Source organism: Oryctolagus cuniculus, chromosome 16 (assembly GCF_964237555.1).
Source record: "Oryctolagus cuniculus chromosome 16, mOryCun1.1, whole genome shotgun sequence".
NCBI lineage: Eukaryota > Metazoa > Chordata > Mammalia > Lagomorpha > Leporidae > Oryctolagus > Oryctolagus cuniculus.
In genome coordinates, this window is record NC_091447.1 from 67,117,012 (window position 1) to 67,135,034 (window position 18,023).

The following is an 18,023-nucleotide window of genomic DNA, read 5'->3' on the forward strand; positions in this document are numbered from 1 at the left end:
CCATCCAGGTCTCCTACGTGGATGGAGCAGAGCCAAGCACTCAAGCCATCACCTGCTGCCTCCCAGGCTGCACACGTGCAGGAGGCTGGATCAGAAGCGGAGCTGGGACTCGCAGCATCTTCAGCCCTACGCTAAATGCCTGCCTCTGATCTTAGCCTCTGACTCCAGTTTCTGCAAACTTTTGCAAGCACCCTTGCACAGACAGAAAAGTAAAATTAACCACTCTCTCCTTTTTTTGGTCAATCACACTCTCTCAGTATCAAGCAGCCTTCATTTTTTTTTTTTTTTGACAGGCAGAGTGTACAGTGAGAGAGAGAGAGAGACAGAGAGAAAGGTCTTCCTTTTTGCCGTTGGTTCACCCTCCAATGGCCGCCGCGGCCGGCGCACTGCGGCGGGCGCACCGCGCTGATCCGATGGCAGGAGCCAGGTGCTTCTCCTGGTCTCCCATGGGGTGCAGGGCCCAAGCACTTGGGCCATCCTCCACTGCACTCCCTGGCCACAGCAGAGAGCTGGCCTGGAAGAGGGGCAACGGGGACAGAATCCGGCGCCCCGACCGGGACTAGAACCCGGTGTGCCTGCGCCGCAAGGCGGAAGATTAGCCTAGTGAGCCGCGGCGCCGGCCTCAAGCAGCCTTCATTTTTAAAACTGAATTCATTGGGAGAACAGGAGAGCTATGCATGTGTTAGAAAAATCAAAAAGCACACAGTGCTCAGGGAGTGGAAGACGCCTTCCTCCCAGCCGGTCTCCCATCTCTCAGGAAATGCACCAGCTTCTGCTTGTGGCCGTGTTCTGATGTTCTGACGTGTGCAGAATATCACACACACACACGCACACGTGCACACTCACACATGCGCACACACACACACACAAGGGCAGGCACACACATGCACACATGCACATGCACTCACCCATGCACACACGTGCACACAAATGCACACACATGCACGCACACACATGTGTGCGCACGCACACACGCCCTGGCCAGGAAGTTGTGTCTGTTTTCTTCACTGATCCATCCCCAGCCTTTAGAATGATGCAGAGCATAGAGTAGCTTGCTTACCACCCAAGCGTACTTCCAACAGTTCAGCCACCGTGGGGATGCTGGCATCCTGTATTGGGGTACCTGGTTCAAGTCCTGGCTGCTCCACTTCCAATCCCACTTCCTGCTAATGCGCCTGGGAAAGCAGTGGAAGATGGCCAAGTCCTTGGGCCCCTGCACCCACGTGGGAGACCTGGAAGAAGCTCTTGGCTCCTGGCTTCAGATCGGCGCAGCTCTGGCCATCGTGGCCATTTGGGGAATGAACCAGTGAATGGAAGACCCGGATTGAATTCCAGGTTCCCAGCTTCGAGCTGGTCCAGCCCTGGTTGTTGCTGGCACTTGGTGGGTAAACTAGCAGACAGACGATCTCTCTGTCTGTTTCTCCCTCCCCCGCCCAAATGAAAGGACAACAAATAAATAAAATGTTTTAAGTTTGTGAACAAATGAAAATAAACGATAAGTATTTTGATGCAAAAAAAGTTGAAATCCTTGCATAGTTTTTTTTCCCATAATATGCATTTTCCATGAAGCTGGGAGCCCTGTCATCCATGGTAAATACACACGCAAACTGAGTGCCTGCACACACAAACACCAGCGCCCGATTTCTGGGGTCTTTTTGGGGCAGAGGCCAATCCTGTCTTAGGGACAGAGTGCGGCACACAGTAGGCACTGCTGTGTGGATACCGCTTTAACACATAGTAGGTGCTTCGCGGCTCCTGGTTGGGTAAAGAGAGATCAGGGGACGCGGCGGTGCCCGCCTCCAGTCCGGGGTCCGAGGCCAAGGGCACATATGAAATTCAACACAGTTTGAGGTTGAGGCCACCTACCTGGTCAGGACTACCGTGACATCACGGGACTGCATGACGTCACGCGCCGGTCGGTTCTCACGGGTGGGGGCTGGGAGCGGGAGGGCGAGAGAGAGAGGTGGGGGGTGCGGACAAAGGGACCCTTGCGAACCGCCCCTGCCGGCCCCCGCGCGCGCCCCGGCCGGCCGGCCACATCTGGAATTCATTGCAGCCGCCGCCGGAAAGGGGAGGAGCGCAGGGCGGGGCAAGCTGGGGGCCGAGGCGGCGGCTCTTCCCCGCCCCCTTCGGTTCCTAGTCCCCAGCCCCGGGACGCCGCCGAACCCGGCCGGCAGCCTCGGCTCCAGACGCGGCCGCCCCGGGCACGCAGATGCCAAGGCCTCTCCGGCCAGGGTAGGGACCCGGGCCGGCCTAGCCAGGTGAGCGGCGCTCGGCGAGGGAGAGGCCGAAAGGGCGGGCCCCGGGCCCCTGAGGTCGCGGGATCGGAGCTGGGAGGCCGGGCTAGGGGTCCCGGGCGCATCAGGGCGCGCACGCGCCGCCCGTGTCCCAGCTGCACGGACCGGCCGGGCACCGCGCGCCCTCTCCACGGCTCGGGGCGGCTTCCACTGACTCGGCCGCGAACCCCCAGACTGCGCTCCCCGCCGCCTCCCCCCCGGGGCAGGAAGTTGGCGCCGAGAAGGCGGAATCCGAGCGCTTTCGGTTGGAGACTTTGGGAGGCTGGACCGTGTGTCCAGAGTTCGGGGGGCGGGGTGGGGACTGTGTCTGGGGGAGGGGCCCTCTCCAGGCTAGCCGAGGCAGAGCGGGGGCGCAAGGCTCAACGCGCCGCGGAGCCTACAGACCAAGGGGCGGGCCCCCGGGGAAGGCAGAGCCGCTCAACGCCTGCACCTCCGACTTCGTGCCTCAGTTTCCCCTCGTTGTGGGTCCCCTCCCCCTCCCGAGGGGGCGTGGCTTTGTTCTGGAAGGGAAGAGATGGTTACTCCGTGGCCCGGCCGCCTCCTAGTTTCCCTTGGGGCCTGGGGTTGGGGCTTGGGGAAAGGTGCGCGTGGCGCAGACCCCCGCGTGGTCCCGAGCCCCGCAGAACGTCTGGCCCTCGCCCCCCTTCGTCTGCACGAGTTGACTCACTCGGGGATTTCCACCCCCTCCTCCGTCTCTGCCCTTGTCACACGCTCGGGGCGCCACGCGCTGAGCCCACGGCCCTCCGCGTGGCGTGACGCGGGCGAGGCGCTCGTGGCACGGCTGCCGCTGGGATCGCCCCCTCCCCAGAAGTCCCGGCAATCTCGAACCAGGCCCCCTAGCGGAATCCAGGGGGAGTCGTTCACCCCGACGTGGAGGAGTGGGGGGGTCTCGCGCGCGCGCGCGCGCGCGCGCGGCTGTCTCTCGGGAGCGAGGAGGCGCGGCCCCCAGCCCCCCGCGCGCGCGTGAGCCAGTGTGGATACCGCGCATTCCTCGGCCAGATAAGGCGGCAGCGACTGGAGAGTGCGGCGCAGGGGGCGGGCCCTGTGGCTGTGGCCGTCTCCACGGAGACGCGCGGGGCTTCACGGGTGGGGGTTCCCAGAGGCCTCTCCAGTCTGCACTGCCACTTGGTTCATGCATTCATGCATGCATCCATCCGTGCACACTGCATGGTCGCTGGAGGGCCTGCAGAGGGATGTGGAAGCCAGACAGGAACCGTACCAAAAACATGATAATTTCCGATTGTGGTCGGGCTGTGAAGATAATAAGGCAAGACGCTATGAGTGACACGGGAGGCCCCTCCGTGCAAGTGGCCTTCAATGTGCAACCTGACAGATGCGGAGTAGACCAGTGATTCAGGCATATGGGGGAAGAGTGTGTCAGAGGAACAGGGGGGCGAAGGCTCAGAGGTCGGGGTGGAAACCGGAGTAGGAGGCCTGGGAGCGGGGGAGGTCGGGCAGCGAGAGAGGAGTTGGGGGAGGCAGCGGCTAGGCTGTTGGGGCCATAGGGAGCCATGCGAGCTCTAACTTGGAAGCTCTCCCTGGCTGCTTGGGGATGGAGCCTGGCACGTGACAGCCAAAGAGGGAAGCCAGGAGAAAGACAGGGTCTAGAGCTGCCCCCACCCCGGCTCGGGGTATGGTATCAGGGAGAATGTGGGTGACCAGCAAGAAGTATAAGCACAGGTTCTCTTTGGCACCAGGAGGGGCTGGAGAGGAACCTGGCAGCCACTGAACCTTCCTCCAGCCCCCCCCCCCCCCATCCCACCCCCATCCATCCTGGCCCTGCAGCTGGACAGCCTCCTCGTTCTGAGTCCACTGGCGTCCTCCCGGGCCTCCCAGAGGGAGCGTCCAGACGGCTTGGGTGAAAGTGAAGAAGGGGGCCGGCTCCGCGGTGAGCTGGGGGGAGCCGGGGAAGCCGGCGAGGCAGGCCTCTCACCGCCAGCTTCCTCTTTCCCAGAAGCCTCCATCCACTCCTCAGCAAAGGCTCAGCGAGGAGGGTGAGACCTGCACACCGCCCCCCGCCCCCTGTGGTGGTGGGGGAGATGGTGGGACTGCAGCACCCCAAGGAATGGAATTCTTTGTGGGGGGGTGGGCGGTGTGTGTGTGCCAGTCCTCAGGGTCCCAGAGTAGAACCCATATCTGATTTGTCCAGAAAGTGGCAGTAAATCTCTCTTGGCCACTAAGCCAGGCTGGGGAGGGGGCAGCCGTGGACACACGCTGGGCCTCTGGCCCAGCAGCCAGTGTGCTTTCCGGGCCTGCCCCAGGACCTCGATCCTCAATTAGGAATGCCAGGAGGGGACCCAGCAGTCCAGGGCAGCCTATGGGCAACTGATGGAGGTGACCCAGCTGTCAGGCTGCGGTTCAAACCCCACTCCCCTCCCGGCCAGGGACACCCAAATAGCTCTAACTTGGCCCCTAAGAGAAGACCAAGCTCCTATCGCCCCTAACTGACCCGATCCCTAAGGCACTCCCCATTGGGCCAATCAGAGGCCGCGGAGGGAAAGCTCAGGCCAATAGGCACGTCGCTCAGTGTGCTGGGATTGAAAAGGAGCCAATCAAGGTGCAGGCTGTTTCCGGTCCGACGGCGGCGGCCCACGCGCGGAGCAGCCTGGGCCAAGGCAGCCCCGGGGCCGGCTGCGGCGGGCAGAGGGCACCAGGGCAGCTCGGGGCCCTGTCCAGCCAGGAAACAAGGGGGCCTCTGTTGGCGATCAGGGCGGGGCAGCTGTCCCCGAGGACGTGCACAAGCCCTTCTCTGTTCCCAAACTAGGACGGATGTCCCTCCGCCTTAGGGGGGCAGATGCCTCCCTGGGGCCGGGGACCAGGACGCCCCTCGGAGCGGGTGGCCGGGGACAGGGACGGCGGGGCAACCCCGGAAGCCCCCCATCACTCCCGGGCTCTCTGGGAACGGCCGAACCAGCCTTTTTCTGGAACAGAGCTTCTAGCCCGCACGTGGTCCTCCCAGGCCGGGTTCCAGGGACGGGAATGGCTCTTCCCTGCCGCCGGCCCCCCTCCTTCCTCAGCTAAGGCTTGGAGCTTCCTCCTTGTGGGGGGGGCTCCTCGACACCCCTGCGCCCTCCCCTGCCCCAAGCTAGTCACGGGGTCTGCATCTTCCCGCTCCCTCCCCCCACCTTTCAGCTTTCCTTGAAGGTGTTGGGGGGGGCAGTGACTCAGTGTTTCATGGAAACAAATGCCTGGCCCCCTCCCCGCGGGGCTGCACGCCCCCTCACGGCTCACATGACTACAGCAGCAGCTGCCGCATCGCGCCTGGTCCAGGACCTCCCAGACTGGTCTCTGGTGGCGCCCCCCTGCCCCATCCAACTCCACCCCCCCAAGCCTTTCCCACACCGGATGTGACTTGGGAGCTGAGAACTCCACCCTGTTTGTTCCAGGGGCCTCACATCTGGATTTCATCCTGTGGGGAGGGGGTGCCAACGCCCTGCCCGCCCTTCCTGGGGCCCTCCTGTCCCTGGGCAGAGCCGGATGGTGCTGGTGAGAACTGGCTGCTGGGGCTGTGGTTGGCCTCCTCAGCACCCCATCCCTAGAGACTGGGTGAGGGGCACCCAGTCCTACATGGGAAGAGGAAAGCCAATGACGTCAGCTAATACTTGCTGAGCGCTTAGGAGGCGTCCACAGTGTCTCCTTAGTCATTTTCCTCTAAGTCTTGAGAAATGGGTTTTTTTTCTCCCATTGCTGCATGGATGAGGCTGTCCGGGGCAGAGGCTGGAGTGAATTGCATGGCCTCCGAGGTCCGTGGCCTCCAAGATGATGTGACCTCGGTGATGCTGGAGTCTTGGGGCCGCCCTGTGTCTCCCCAAGACCTTATCTGGGAAGCGCACACAGCCTCAAGGCTTCGACTCAGCCTGCAGTCCCCAGGCAGTGGCGGGTGCTATCGGCAGCCCGGATCTGGCTGACCTGGGTCAGCAGAGGCAGCACGCGGCCCAAGGCTGCCGTGTGTGCTGGGGAAGAGAAACAATCGTTGGGAGGCCCTGGAAGGCCACTTTGTACCCTCTGTGCCACTTGGGGGAGCTCGCCCTGACTCAGGCCGCTCCTTATGCAGGAGTCCCGCCCCCACCAGCCTGTCCCATGCCTGGGGGCGGGGGTAGCTTGAGACCCTGGGGAGGGGTGGTGACCAGCCCGAGACTCCGCGTGCGCGCAGCGTGGTGGAGCCAGACCTTGAACTTGAGCCCTCCGCGCGGCGGCCGCCAGGGCTCTGACTTGTCGGTCTCTCTCTTTCTCCGTCCTCTGCAGCTGTGACAGCCTCATGGGCTCGGCCGGCCGCTGAGCCCCACCATGGGCAACTTGTACTCTGAGTACCTGAATCCCAGCAAGGTCCTGGAGCACTATAACTACACCAAGGAGACGCTGGACACCCAGGAGACGCCCTCACGCCAGGTGGCCTCGGCGGTCATCGTCGTCCTGTGCTGCGCCATCGTCCTGGAGAACCTACTGGTCCTCATCGCCGTGGCTCGGAACAGCAAGTTCCACTCGGCCATGTACCTGTTCCTGGGCAACCTGGCTGCCTCCGACCTCCTGGCCGGCGTGGCCTTCGTGGCCAACACCCTGCTGTCCGGCTCCGTCACGCTGGGGCTGACCCCCGTGCAGTGGTTCGCCCGCGAGGGCTCCGCCTTCATCACCCTCTCCGCCTCCGTCTTCAGCCTCCTGGCCATCGCCATCGAGCGGCAGGTGGCCATCGCCAAGGTCAAGCTCTACGGCAGCGACAAGAGCTGCCGCATGCTGCTGCTCATCGGCGCCTCGTGGTTCATCTCGCTGGTCCTCGGCGGCCTGCCCATCCTCGGCTGGAACTGCCTGGGCCAGCTGGAGGCGTGCTCCACCGTCCTGCCGCTCTACGCCAAAGCCTACGTCCTCTGTGTCGTGACCATCTTCTCCGTCATCCTGCTGGCCATCGTGGCGCTGTACGTGCGCATCTACTGCGTGGTCCGCTCCAGCCACGCCGACGTGGCCGGCCCGCAGACGCTGGCCTTGCTCAAGACCGTCACCATCGTCTTGGGCGTCTTCATCGTGTGCTGGCTACCGGCCTTTAGCATCCTCCTCCTGGACTACGCCTGTCCCGTCCGGGCCTGTCCGGTCCTCTACAAGGCCCAGTACTTCTTTGCCTTTGCCACCCTCAACTCGCTGCTCAACCCCGTCATCTACACGTGGCGCAGCCGGGACCTGCGGCGGGAGGTGCTGCGGCCGCTGCAATGCTGGCGGCGGGCGGCCGGGGTGCCGGGCCGGCGGCGGAGCGGGACCCCGGGCCACCACCTCCTGCCACTCCGCAGCTCCAGCTCCCTGGAGAGGGGCGTGCACATGCCCACGTCGCCCACGTATTTGGAGGGCAACACGGTGGTCTGAGGGGGCCGCCTTGGGTGACCTCAGACAGAAACTGGGCGAGGGGGGCTGCCAGATAAGCCACGCCCCTTGCGCCCCTCCCTCCCACATTGCAGACTCCCGCACAACATTTGGCAGGTGGCGGCTCTGCAGGTGGTGTCCTGGAGTGCGACCCCAGGGTGGGGGAAGGACCCGTACAGGGCCAGGGTGACAGCAGGCGGGCGCACGGTTCACCACTCGGTACGGAGGATTTCAACATTTCCCAACCGTTGGAGCGGCCCCCGTGTGCAGCAGCTCCCCTGTCTGGATCTCCCCCTCCCGCCACTCCTTTGCAGCCGCTGTCCCCAGGACTCGCGGGAGCTCCCTGGATGTCGCTAGCTGCCACTTCTTCCCTTTCCCCTCCGATGCCACTGGGTATGTGGCGTTGGCGGGGAGGGGACCGGGGGCTATGCCTCATTCCCTGTTCTCAGACCTCATTGGTTCGTTTGCACTATCTGGGGTGCAGAAGAATTACCAAGGGCTGGAAAAACCAGTTTGAAGAGGCTTTGGAGGGCTTCGGGCCTCTGGGCGGGGTAGGGTGGAACTTGAGAAGAATCGGGGAGGGGAGGGAGATGTTTGTACAGGACCCTCACCCCCAAACAGCCACCCCCACCCCCGCAGGTGCCCACCTCCACACCTTCCACCCAACCCAGGTACCAGATCCCCCAAAGGCAGGGCAGCCTTGAGCCCGCTGTGCCTCCTTGCAAGGGGGTGGGGTCATGGCCAAGGATGCCTCCTGGGGGCGCTGTTCCCCTCTCCTGCCGCGGCAGGACTTGGCTAAATCCTGTGGATGGATGGAAGGGACGTTGCGGTACAAATATATTTATGTGCGTCCGTGTGTGTGTGTGTGTGTGTGTGTACACACGTGTGTGCGTGTGCCTGTGCATGGCATCTGTGACCTCGCCCCGCCACGTGTCCCCGCAGCGTGGATGCTGTCCCGTCTCCCCGCCGTGTCCATGTCCCTGATACAGCTGCCAAAGCAAGGGGTCTGGCCCTGCCCGGCCTCTCGGGGAACTACCGGTTTATCTCCCCTCTTGAGAGCTGGCCTCGCGGCTACTTGACTCCAGCCTCCAGAATGCAAAGGCTGCGTGTTGGGGGGGGGCAAGGAGCCAATTAGGGGAGGCTTGCCCCGCCCCAGACCTAGCTCCCCAGACTCCCCCCAAGCCCTGAGACCCAGACTCAGGCCAATAAACGGTTTGGTTTCTCTGCGGTGGTGTTGGTGTCTTTGTGGGATGGAGGCCCCTGTGCTCGTGGGGGTGCCCCGAGGCTGGGCGGGATGGGGCAGGGGAGGGTGGTGGCTGCCCCGGGATCCTTTGCCAGCCTTTCTATCCTGTGTCCCTGCCACCCGCGTCCAGCCCTTCCTGAGCCAGGATCACCGGGGTGGATGGTGACCCTGCCCCTGGGGCAGCTGTCAGCCTTGGCCCGCCCTTCCCAGGGACTAATTAGACCCGAGGCCCCTTTTCCCTCCCAGTTATGTCTGTCTCCCAGGGAGCTGGAGGGGGGCTCCCGTGGGCCTAGATGCCTCCTGGGGTGCAGGTTCCCCAAAGCACCTGGGGGGCAGCAGGGATGCCCAAGTGCTTGAGTTCCTGCCACCCTTGTGGGAGACCCACTCTTGGCTTTGGCCTGGTGGCCAGCTCCAGCTGTTGTGGTCATTCGGGGACTGAGCCAGTGGATGGGAGACCTCTCTGTCTCTCCCTCTCTGTCACTCTGCCTTTCAAATAAATGAAAACCTGAAAAAAAAAAAAGCGCCCTAATGGAGAAGTGGGTTCAGAGAGGTTAAGCAACCCCACTCAGGGTCACGCAACGCCAGCCGCAGCAGCACCTGCCCATCTAGATTCCTATCCAGCCGGCTGGCTGGAGAGAGGCCCCTCATCCCCCTCTGGGCTGTAGAAGGGAGGGACCAAAACCTCACCCAGGACCAGGAAGAGCCCAGATAAGATGCAGCTGCGGGTAGGTGACGAATCCCCTTCCCCGGAGGCACAGGCTCAGCAGAAAACTTAAAGACAGGCCTGGAGTTGCCTTCTGCTTCTTAAAGACATATTTGTTTCAAAAGGCAGAGTTAGGGAGAGATAAGAGACACACAGAGAAAGTAATCTTCCATCTGCTGGTTCATACCTTGGATGACTGCAAGCCGGGTGCCTGGAGCTCCATCCGGGTCTCCCATGCGGGTGCAGGGGCCCAAGCACTTGGGCCGTTTGCTGCTGCTTTCCCAGGCCATCAGCAGGGAGCTGGATCAGAAGGGAGCAGCCGGGACTTGGAACTGGTTAGTGCCCACACGGGATGCTGGCGTCACAGGCGGTGGCGTGACCCGCTGTGCCACAGTGCCGGCTCCCAGGCCTGGAGTTTCGGTGGCTGGAGCCCCACCTGGGATTGAGGGCTGAGGAGAGGGATGGGGAGGAGGCACTGACCACGCCAGGGTAGGTAAACATTTCCCAAATACCCGCATGCTTCAGGCCTCTGCGCAAATGCCACCCGCCTCCTCGGAGGAGCCCTCCCTGACCACTCCCCTCCCTCTAGCCCCTTGCCTGTTTTATCATCGGGCAGCATAGTCCAGGTTGATCTATCCATCTCCCTACAGTGAGATATGAACGCCTGGAAGATAGGACTCTGCCTGTCTTACTCATCAATAAGACATTCACCTGGCAGCTTAAATGGCCCCTGGCGCGCGCCGTCCTCAGCACCTGCGCACCTGCCAGTCGCCCTGCTTGGACTGCCCACACACAGTGGGTGCTCAGTGAAGGCCGGACGCAGGTGACGGCCGTCACACTGAATATTAAACGTGAAAATGTGGCACGGCGGGTGGTTGGTGCAGCCATGGAGAGACGCTGCCCGCGACACCTACTTCCTGTGTCGCAAGCCCTGACTTCAAGTCTTGCACAAGTTCTGGCTTCGTGCTACCGCACACCTTGGCGGGGGGTGGCAGGTGATGGCTCTAGTGACTGGGTCCCTGTCACCCATGTGGGAGACCTGGATGGAGTTCTTGGTTCCTGGCTTTGGCTTGGCCCAGCTCCAGCCATTGTGGGCACTTGAGATCTTTCTGTCTCTCTCTCTCTCCCTCTCTGTCCGTCACTGTGCCTTTCACTTTCAAATAAATAAATCTCTTAAAACAACCTAGTAAGTCATATCCTGCATTCTTTGGAGACCGTCTTGGAGCTATGAGTAATTGCAGTAATTGTACACACGACCACGGGAGGCCTGGGTAGTGATGGGAGCACTTTACCTGGGAGAGCTACTGGCATGCTCACACCAGCCCAGGCAGTGGGCACTATCATCCCTCCGCTCCTCTGACAGGTAAGGAAGGCAAGGCCCCAGTAGATCGGGTAGCCCACGCAAGGGCAAGAACTAGGTGAGGGGCCAGCGCTGTGGTTTGGAGGGTAAAGCTGCCACCTGCAGTGCTGGCATCCCATAGGGGCACCGGTTCGAGTCCTGGCTGCTCCACTTCCCATCCAGCTCTCTGCTGTGGCCTGGGAAAGCAGTAGAAGATGACCCAGGTGCTTGGGCCCCTGCACCCACTGGGAGACCCGGAAGAAGCTCCTGGTTCTTGGCTCCAGGTCGGCACAGCTCCAGCCATTGTGGCCAATTGGGGAATGAACCAGCAGGTGGAAGACCTCTCTCTCTGTCTCTCTCTGTCTCTCTCTCTCTGCCTCTGCCTTTCAAATAAAATAAATAAATCTTAGAGAGAGAGAGAGCGCGCACGCACTAGGTGAGCAGAGGAACTGGCACTTGAACTCAGGCAGTCCTTGAAGAGGGCAACCATCTCAGATTCTCCTGCACAGCCCAGTTTGAGAATCGGATTGGCTGACAGCTCTGAAACCTGGGCGCCTATGGGATGCGTGTGTGACGCCGTGGGCTGCCCACGTGCCGTGCCGGAGAGCTTGGTCTGAACTCGGTTCCTCTGCTTCGGATTCCAGCTTCCCGCTGATGTGCCCTCGGGAGCAGCAGCGATGGCTCGGGTTCTTGGGTCTCCGCCACCCACGTGGGAGACGCAGATGGGGTTCCCGGCCCCTGGCTTCATTCCACCTTGCCCAGGCCCAGCTGTTGCGGGAGACTGGGAAGTGAACCAGTGGGTGAAAGACCTCTCTCTCTCTCTGAAATAAAATGAAAATAAATAGTATAAAAGATGAAAGAACACACTCCATGGAGTTTCCTAAGAACGCATCATTCTGTTACATGGCCTCAGTAAAATCTTATGTTTTAAAAAGATTTATGTAGGTCAGCGCTGTGGTGTAGTGGGTAAAGCCTCTGCCTGCAGCGCCGGCATCCCATATGGATGCTGGTTCAAGTCCCGGCTGCTCCACTTCTGATCCAGCTCTCTGCTGTGTCCTGAGAAAGCAGTGGAAGATGGCCCAGGTCTTTGGGCCCCTGCACCCACGTGGGAGACCCAGAGGATGCGCCTGGCTCCCGGCTTTGGATTGGCGCAGCTCCGGCGCTGCGGCCATTTGGGGAGTGAACCATCGGATGGAAGACCTCTCTCTCTCTCTCTCTGCCTCTGCCTCTCTGTAATTCTGACTTTCAAGTAAACAAATTAAACCTTTAAAAAATAAAAAAATATTTATTTATTTATTTATTTACTTGAAAGGCAGAGAGAGACACAGAGAGAAAGAGGTCTTCCATCTGCTGATTCACTTCCCAAATGGCTGCAACGGCCAAGACTGGGCCAGGCAGAATCTAGGAGCCAGGAAGTCCAGTCGGGTCTCCCACGTGGGTGCAGGGGCCCAAGTATTTGGGCTGTCTTCCCAGGTGCATTAGCAGGGAACTGGACCAGAAGCAAAGCAGCCGGGGCTCGAACTGGCACTATGATACGGGACGCTGGCATTGCAGGCGGCAGCTTAACCTGCTGTTAACCACAACGCTGGTCCCAGTAAAATTTTCGGAAGCAAGGAACCCACAAACCTTAACCAAATTTCACCTTCAGGTCCACCGCGGACCTGAAGGGCAGAAGGACATCGCAGCTCACGGGTGACAAGCGGTTGTCGGCTTAGTCTCTTTGGCCCAGCACGTTTTCTGAGCTCGTCTTTGGTTTTTGTGACTTTGACACTTTTTTGAGAAATACAGGTGGGTAAGCGGTAGCACGTCTCTCCACTTGGGTCTGTCTGATACTTCCTTCTAAGGGGTTTCAGGCTGTGACGTTTTGGCTAGAGGACCCCGGAAGTGACCGGTCGCAGCCAGCGTGGTATGGCTGGTTAAGCCGCGGTTCCCAATGCTGCCGTCCCATACTGAGGCATGGGTTCGAGTCCCAGCTGTTTTGCTTCCAATCCAGCTCACTGCTCATGGGCCTGGGGGATGCCATCTGCCTATAACAGCCAGCACTGGGCCAGGCCAAAGCCAGGAACCCTGGTTTCTCACGTGGGTGGGCCATCACGTGCTGGACGCATTAGCAGGGAGCTGGATCGGAGGCATGGAAAGACTTGAACCAGGTGCTCCATGTGGGCGTCCCGAAGAGGTGTCTTAACTGCTGGGCCGAATACCCGTTGCTCATGAACTTTGAAAACCCCCCTGTACTTTCCCAAAATTCAAACGGCCAATGTCCACCATCTTTCCCGGAGTGTTTTGTCAAGGGATAGTTCCATCTGACAGAAAAGGGAAATGAAGCTGGCCAGACGTGATTCATCTTGGCGCCGACTGTGGTGTGAAGGGTGCGTTCTGTGATGCTAGAAAAGCCAGATTTGAATCTCAAATCCAACGCGGGACAGCCAAGCGCCCTTGGCCAGGCTGCCTGACAACTCTCAGTTTTGCCATCTGTAAAATGGGTCTGTTAATAATCGTAGCCCCTGAGGCAATGTGGGGAAAGCAACTTGGGAAAAGGGGCAGTTTCCCCAAAGGCAAATGTGACTTGCAAAAGAGCAGCAATTTAATTCCAGGTATTGGCCTACGAGAAATGAAAACACACAAGGGAGTCTTCGAAGTTTGTGTGCGTGTTTGGTACAGAGGTTAAGCCACCAACTGTGGCGCCAGCATCCCACACTGCGGCTCTGGTTCCAGTCCGAGCTGCTCCGCTTCCGATCCAGCTCCCTGCCGCTGGGCCTGGGGAAGCAGTAGAAGTGCTTGGGCCCCTGCATCCACAGGGCAGACCCGGAAGACGCTCCTGGCTCCTGGATTCGCAGGTGGCACCTCCATCCACTATGCCACAATGCCGGCCCCAATTTCTTTAAAAAAAAAAAAAATAAAGATGTATTCATTCATTTGTTTGAAAGGCAGAGAGGCAACAAGAGAGAAAAAGGGAACGTCCACCTATTGGTTCACTCCACAAATGGCTGCAGCTGCTGGATTTGGGTCAAACCAAAGCCAGGAGCCAGGGACCCCTCGGGGTCTCCCACACGCCTGGCAAGGACTCGGGTACTTGAGCCATTACCCGCTGCCTTCCCAGGCGCATCAGCAGAGAGTTGGAGCAGAAGCAGAGCAGCCAGGACTCGAAGCGGCGCTCTGATACAGGATGTGATGGGGTTCGAGTCCCGGCTGCTCCACTTCTGATCCAGCTCTCTGCTGTGGCCTGGGAAAGCAGTGGAGGATGGGCCAAGTGCTTGGGCCCCTGCACCTGCATGGGAGACCCAGAAGAAGCTCCTGGCTCCTGGGTTTAGCCTGCTGAGGCCATTTGAGGAGTTAACCAGAGGATGACAGAGATACAAGATTGATCTCTCTCTCTCCCTCTCTCTCTCTCTCTCTCTGTAATTCTTTCACGAATAAACAAAATGTCTCGTGTTCCGACAATGGCATCCCATTCAGCCATAAAAAGGGATGAATACTGCTACACACAGTAATCTTTTATTCGAACTTCCTCATACTAAAAGTCAAAAGGAAATCAAAAGCTTAAGAAGAAAAAAAAAGCTTCTTAAACACACACAAGGGGCTGGCACTGTGGCGTAGCAGGTAAAACCACCGCCTGCAGAGCTGGCATCCCACAGGGGTGCTGGCTCAAGTCCCTGCTGCTCCACTTCCCATCCAGCTCTCTGCTGTGGCCTGGGAAAGCAGTGGAGGATGGCCCAAGTGCTTGGGCCCCTGCACCTGCGTGGGAGACCCAGCGGAAGCTCCTGGCTCCTGGCTTCGGATTGGCATAACTCCGGCCATTGTGGCCAATTGAGGAGTGAACCAGTGGATGGAAGACCTTTCTCTCTCTCTCTTTTCTCTATGTAACTCTGAATTTCAAGTAAAATAAATAAATTTTTAAACACACACACACACACACACACACACAAATAGGGAGCCTGTGGGAAAAATACAGCTTCCAGGGGGCCCCTGCCAGGGCCCAGAGAATTTGAATCCAGGACCCAAGGCTGTTTTCCCTCCACACTGCTTCTCATGCAACGCATCCATGACTGGCATTGACCTTTTAAAAAAAATTTGTATTTACTTTTTTTTTTTTTTTTTTTTGACAGGCAGAGTGGACAGTGAGAGAGAGAGACAGAGAGAAAGGTCTTCCTTTGCCGTTGGTTCACCCTCCAATGGCCGGCGCGGCCGGCGCACTGCGGCCGGCACACCGCGCTGATCCGATGGCAGGAGCCAGGAGCCAGGTGCTTCTCCTGGTCTCCCATGGGGTGCAGGGCCCAAGCACCTGGGCCATCCTCCACTGCACTCCCGGGCCACAGCAGAGAGCTGGCCTGGAAGAGGGGCAACCGGGACAGAATCCGGCGCCCCAACCGGGACTAGAACCCAGTGTGCCGGCGCCGCTAGGCGGAGGATTAGCCTAGTGAGCTACGGCGCCGGCCCAAAAATTTGTATTTACTTAAAGGTTTATTTATTTATTTGAAAGAGTGCCAGATTGAGAGAGAGAGAGAGAGAGAGAGAGAGAGAGAGAGAGAGAGAGAATCTTCCACCCACTGGTTCACTTCCCAAATGGCCCCAACAGCCAGGTCTGGACCAGGCGGAATGCAGGAGCCAGGAGCTCCATCCAGGTCTCCCATGTGGGTCGCAGGTGTCCAAGCACTTGGTCCACCTTCCACTACTTTTCCAGGCATGTTAGCAGGGATCTGGATTGGAAGTAGAGCAGCCGGGTCTTGAACTGGCGCTCCGATATGGGATACCGGCGTCGCAGGCGGTGGCTTTACCCGCTGTGCCACAATGCGGGCCCTATGTTTTGGGGTTGTGTTTAGGTTGCAAGGGAAGCACCCAAGATCACTGTGGTTAGGGCAAGACTTGGGTGCTTGACAGAATGTCATTTCCGTGTGCTACAGTCAATGGTTCCCCTACAACGTGATTCTGTCCCCAAGGGGACAACTGGCGATGCCTGGGGACATTTTTGGCTGTCTGGCCTGGAGGGAGGAGAGGGACGTGGCACAGCACCCTGCACGTGCCGGACAGGTGCATGATACAGGGTCATTCGGTCCCCACGTGTTGGCCGTGCACAGGTTGATAAATTCTCCGCTAAATGACGTGGGTGCCTTCCAGGTTCTCTCTAGGTGCTTAAGTGACTCAGGTTCCTCAACGGAGACTAGGAGAGCAGCTGGGAGCTTCTAGAGATGTCTCTGATGACCTGATTGGAGATTCTCGCGCCCCCTCTCTCGGCCAGGTGGTGTGAGTGCTGCAGAATCAGCTGCGACTGGTTAATTGGCTGTCCTTTCAGGGGAGGGGCTCCTCACGTGGAAACCCTCTGGCTTCACGGCCAAGGCCATCCAGGTCCTTATATGCAGCCCCACGGGGCCAGGCACCCAAGCACTTGTTTGCAGCTCAGGAGCGGATGCTGTGCCTGTTACAACGCCTGTTACGACGCTCTCCAGGCGGCTGGCGATTCTGTGAGTTCCGACTGCTCTTTTTCCCTGCGGTCTGCTGCTGGCTGTCGTGGGTCGTGGCCATGGGCCCCGGGGAGGTGGGAGAAGGCTGCAGAGAACCAAGGGGAGCAAGGCAGGGTGTGAGGGCCCGAGAGGAAGGGAGGTGGGCAGAGGTGTCCTAGGGGCTTGCCTAATCAGGATTCTGCGGTGGGCGCTGTGGGGTCTGCGGGTGTGATGCTGTGGCGGCTTGCCTGGGTCTTTGCACGGAGTTAGTGTGCTGGTTCTCCACGCTGTCCATCAGTGTTCCTCCACGCCAGTCCTCGGCCCCGGTGTGCTCCACCGTCTGTTTTCATGGGGACCGAATGCTGAGAACAGTCCTGCTCGTTTTTAATACCCCTTTGTGACATGTGGGAAAGTTAGGAAGCTTCGTTTTTGGGGGTCTGTGAATAAAGTTTTATTGGTGCACAGCCCCACAGAGCATCTAGTCATTGCCTGTAGTTCCTTTTTTAAGATTTGTTTTAGGCCGGCGCCGTGGCTCACTAGGCTAATCCTCCGCCTTGCGGTGCCTGCACACCGGGTTCTAGTCCCGGTTGAGGCGCCGGGTTCTGTCCCCGTTGCCCCTCTTCCCGTCCAGCTCTCTGCTGTGGCCAGGGAGTGCAGTGGAGGATGGCCCAAGTCCTTGGGCCCTGTACCCCATGGGAGACCAGGAGAAGCACCTGGCTCCTGGCTCCTGCCTTCGGATAGGCGGGGTGCGCCAGCTGCAGTGGCCATTGGAGGGTGAACCAACGGCAAAAGGAAGACCTTTCTCTCTGTCTCTCTCTCTCTCACTGTCCACTCTGCCTGTCCAAAAAACAAACAAACAAAGACTACAGGGTCTATAGATGTTAAGATATTTACTGTCGGGGGCTGGTGGTGTGGCACAGCAGGTTAAAGTCCCGCCAGCATCCCATATGGGTGCCGGTTTGAGTCCCAGCTGTTCCCCTTGTGATCCAGCTCCCTGCTAATGCTCCTGGGAAAGCAGGTGGGGATGGCCCGGGTGCTTGGGTTCCTGCACCCACACGGGGGACCTGGAAGAAGCTTCTGGCTCTGGGCTTCAGATTGACTCGGCTCCAGCCATTGCTATTTGGGGAGTAAAGCGACAGATGGAAGACTTCTCTCTGTGTCTCTACCTCTCTCTGCAACTCCTTCCCCAAATGGCCCCAACGGCCAGGCTTGGACCAGGCTGAAACCAGGATCCAGAAACTCCAGCTGGGTCTCCCACGTGGGTGCAGGGGCTCAAGCACCTTGGGCCATCCTCTGCTGCTTTCTCAGTTGCATTAGTGGGGAGCTGGAGCAGAAGTGGAGCAGCTGGGACTCGAACCGCTGCTTATAGGGGATGGCAGACAGTGCACTACCCCTCTGCACCACAACACTGGCTCCTACTGAAAAATCGTGACCCCTGGGTATAGCGTTGCATTGTGTGGGTTGGTAACTGTCTGTTGTATTGTTGGTGACGTTGTGGGTAAGTGACTATAAATATTTTTGTTCGTGCTTTTGTGAGAAGATAAGCAAAGTTCCAGGTTGAGTGTGAGGGCGAGAGGACTTGGAGCTTGAGTAGCCACCGCCGAGGGACTTCGCAGGGTGGCTGTGCTGTCTGGGACCCCACCCCACCCCCGTAAGC

At 59.5% G+C, this 18,023-nt stretch overlaps 1 protein-coding gene across 2 annotated transcripts; it reads left to right on the plus strand.

The window, feature by feature from the left end:
• The first annotated feature begins 2,070 nt into the window (after positions 1-2,070).
• Positions 2,071-8,869, plus strand: S1PR2 (sphingosine-1-phosphate receptor 2). Of its 2 annotated transcripts, XM_008250738.4 has the most exons (2): positions 2,071-2,261; positions 6,543-8,869. In XM_008250738.4, the coding sequence occupies exon 2, from the start codon at positions 6,585-6,587 to the stop codon at positions 7,644-7,646; it is 1,062 nt and encodes a 353-aa protein (XP_008248960.1). In that variant the 5' UTR covers positions 2,071-2,261; positions 6,543-6,584; the 3' UTR covers positions 7,647-8,869.
• Positions 8,870-18,023: the final 9,154 nt, after the last annotated feature.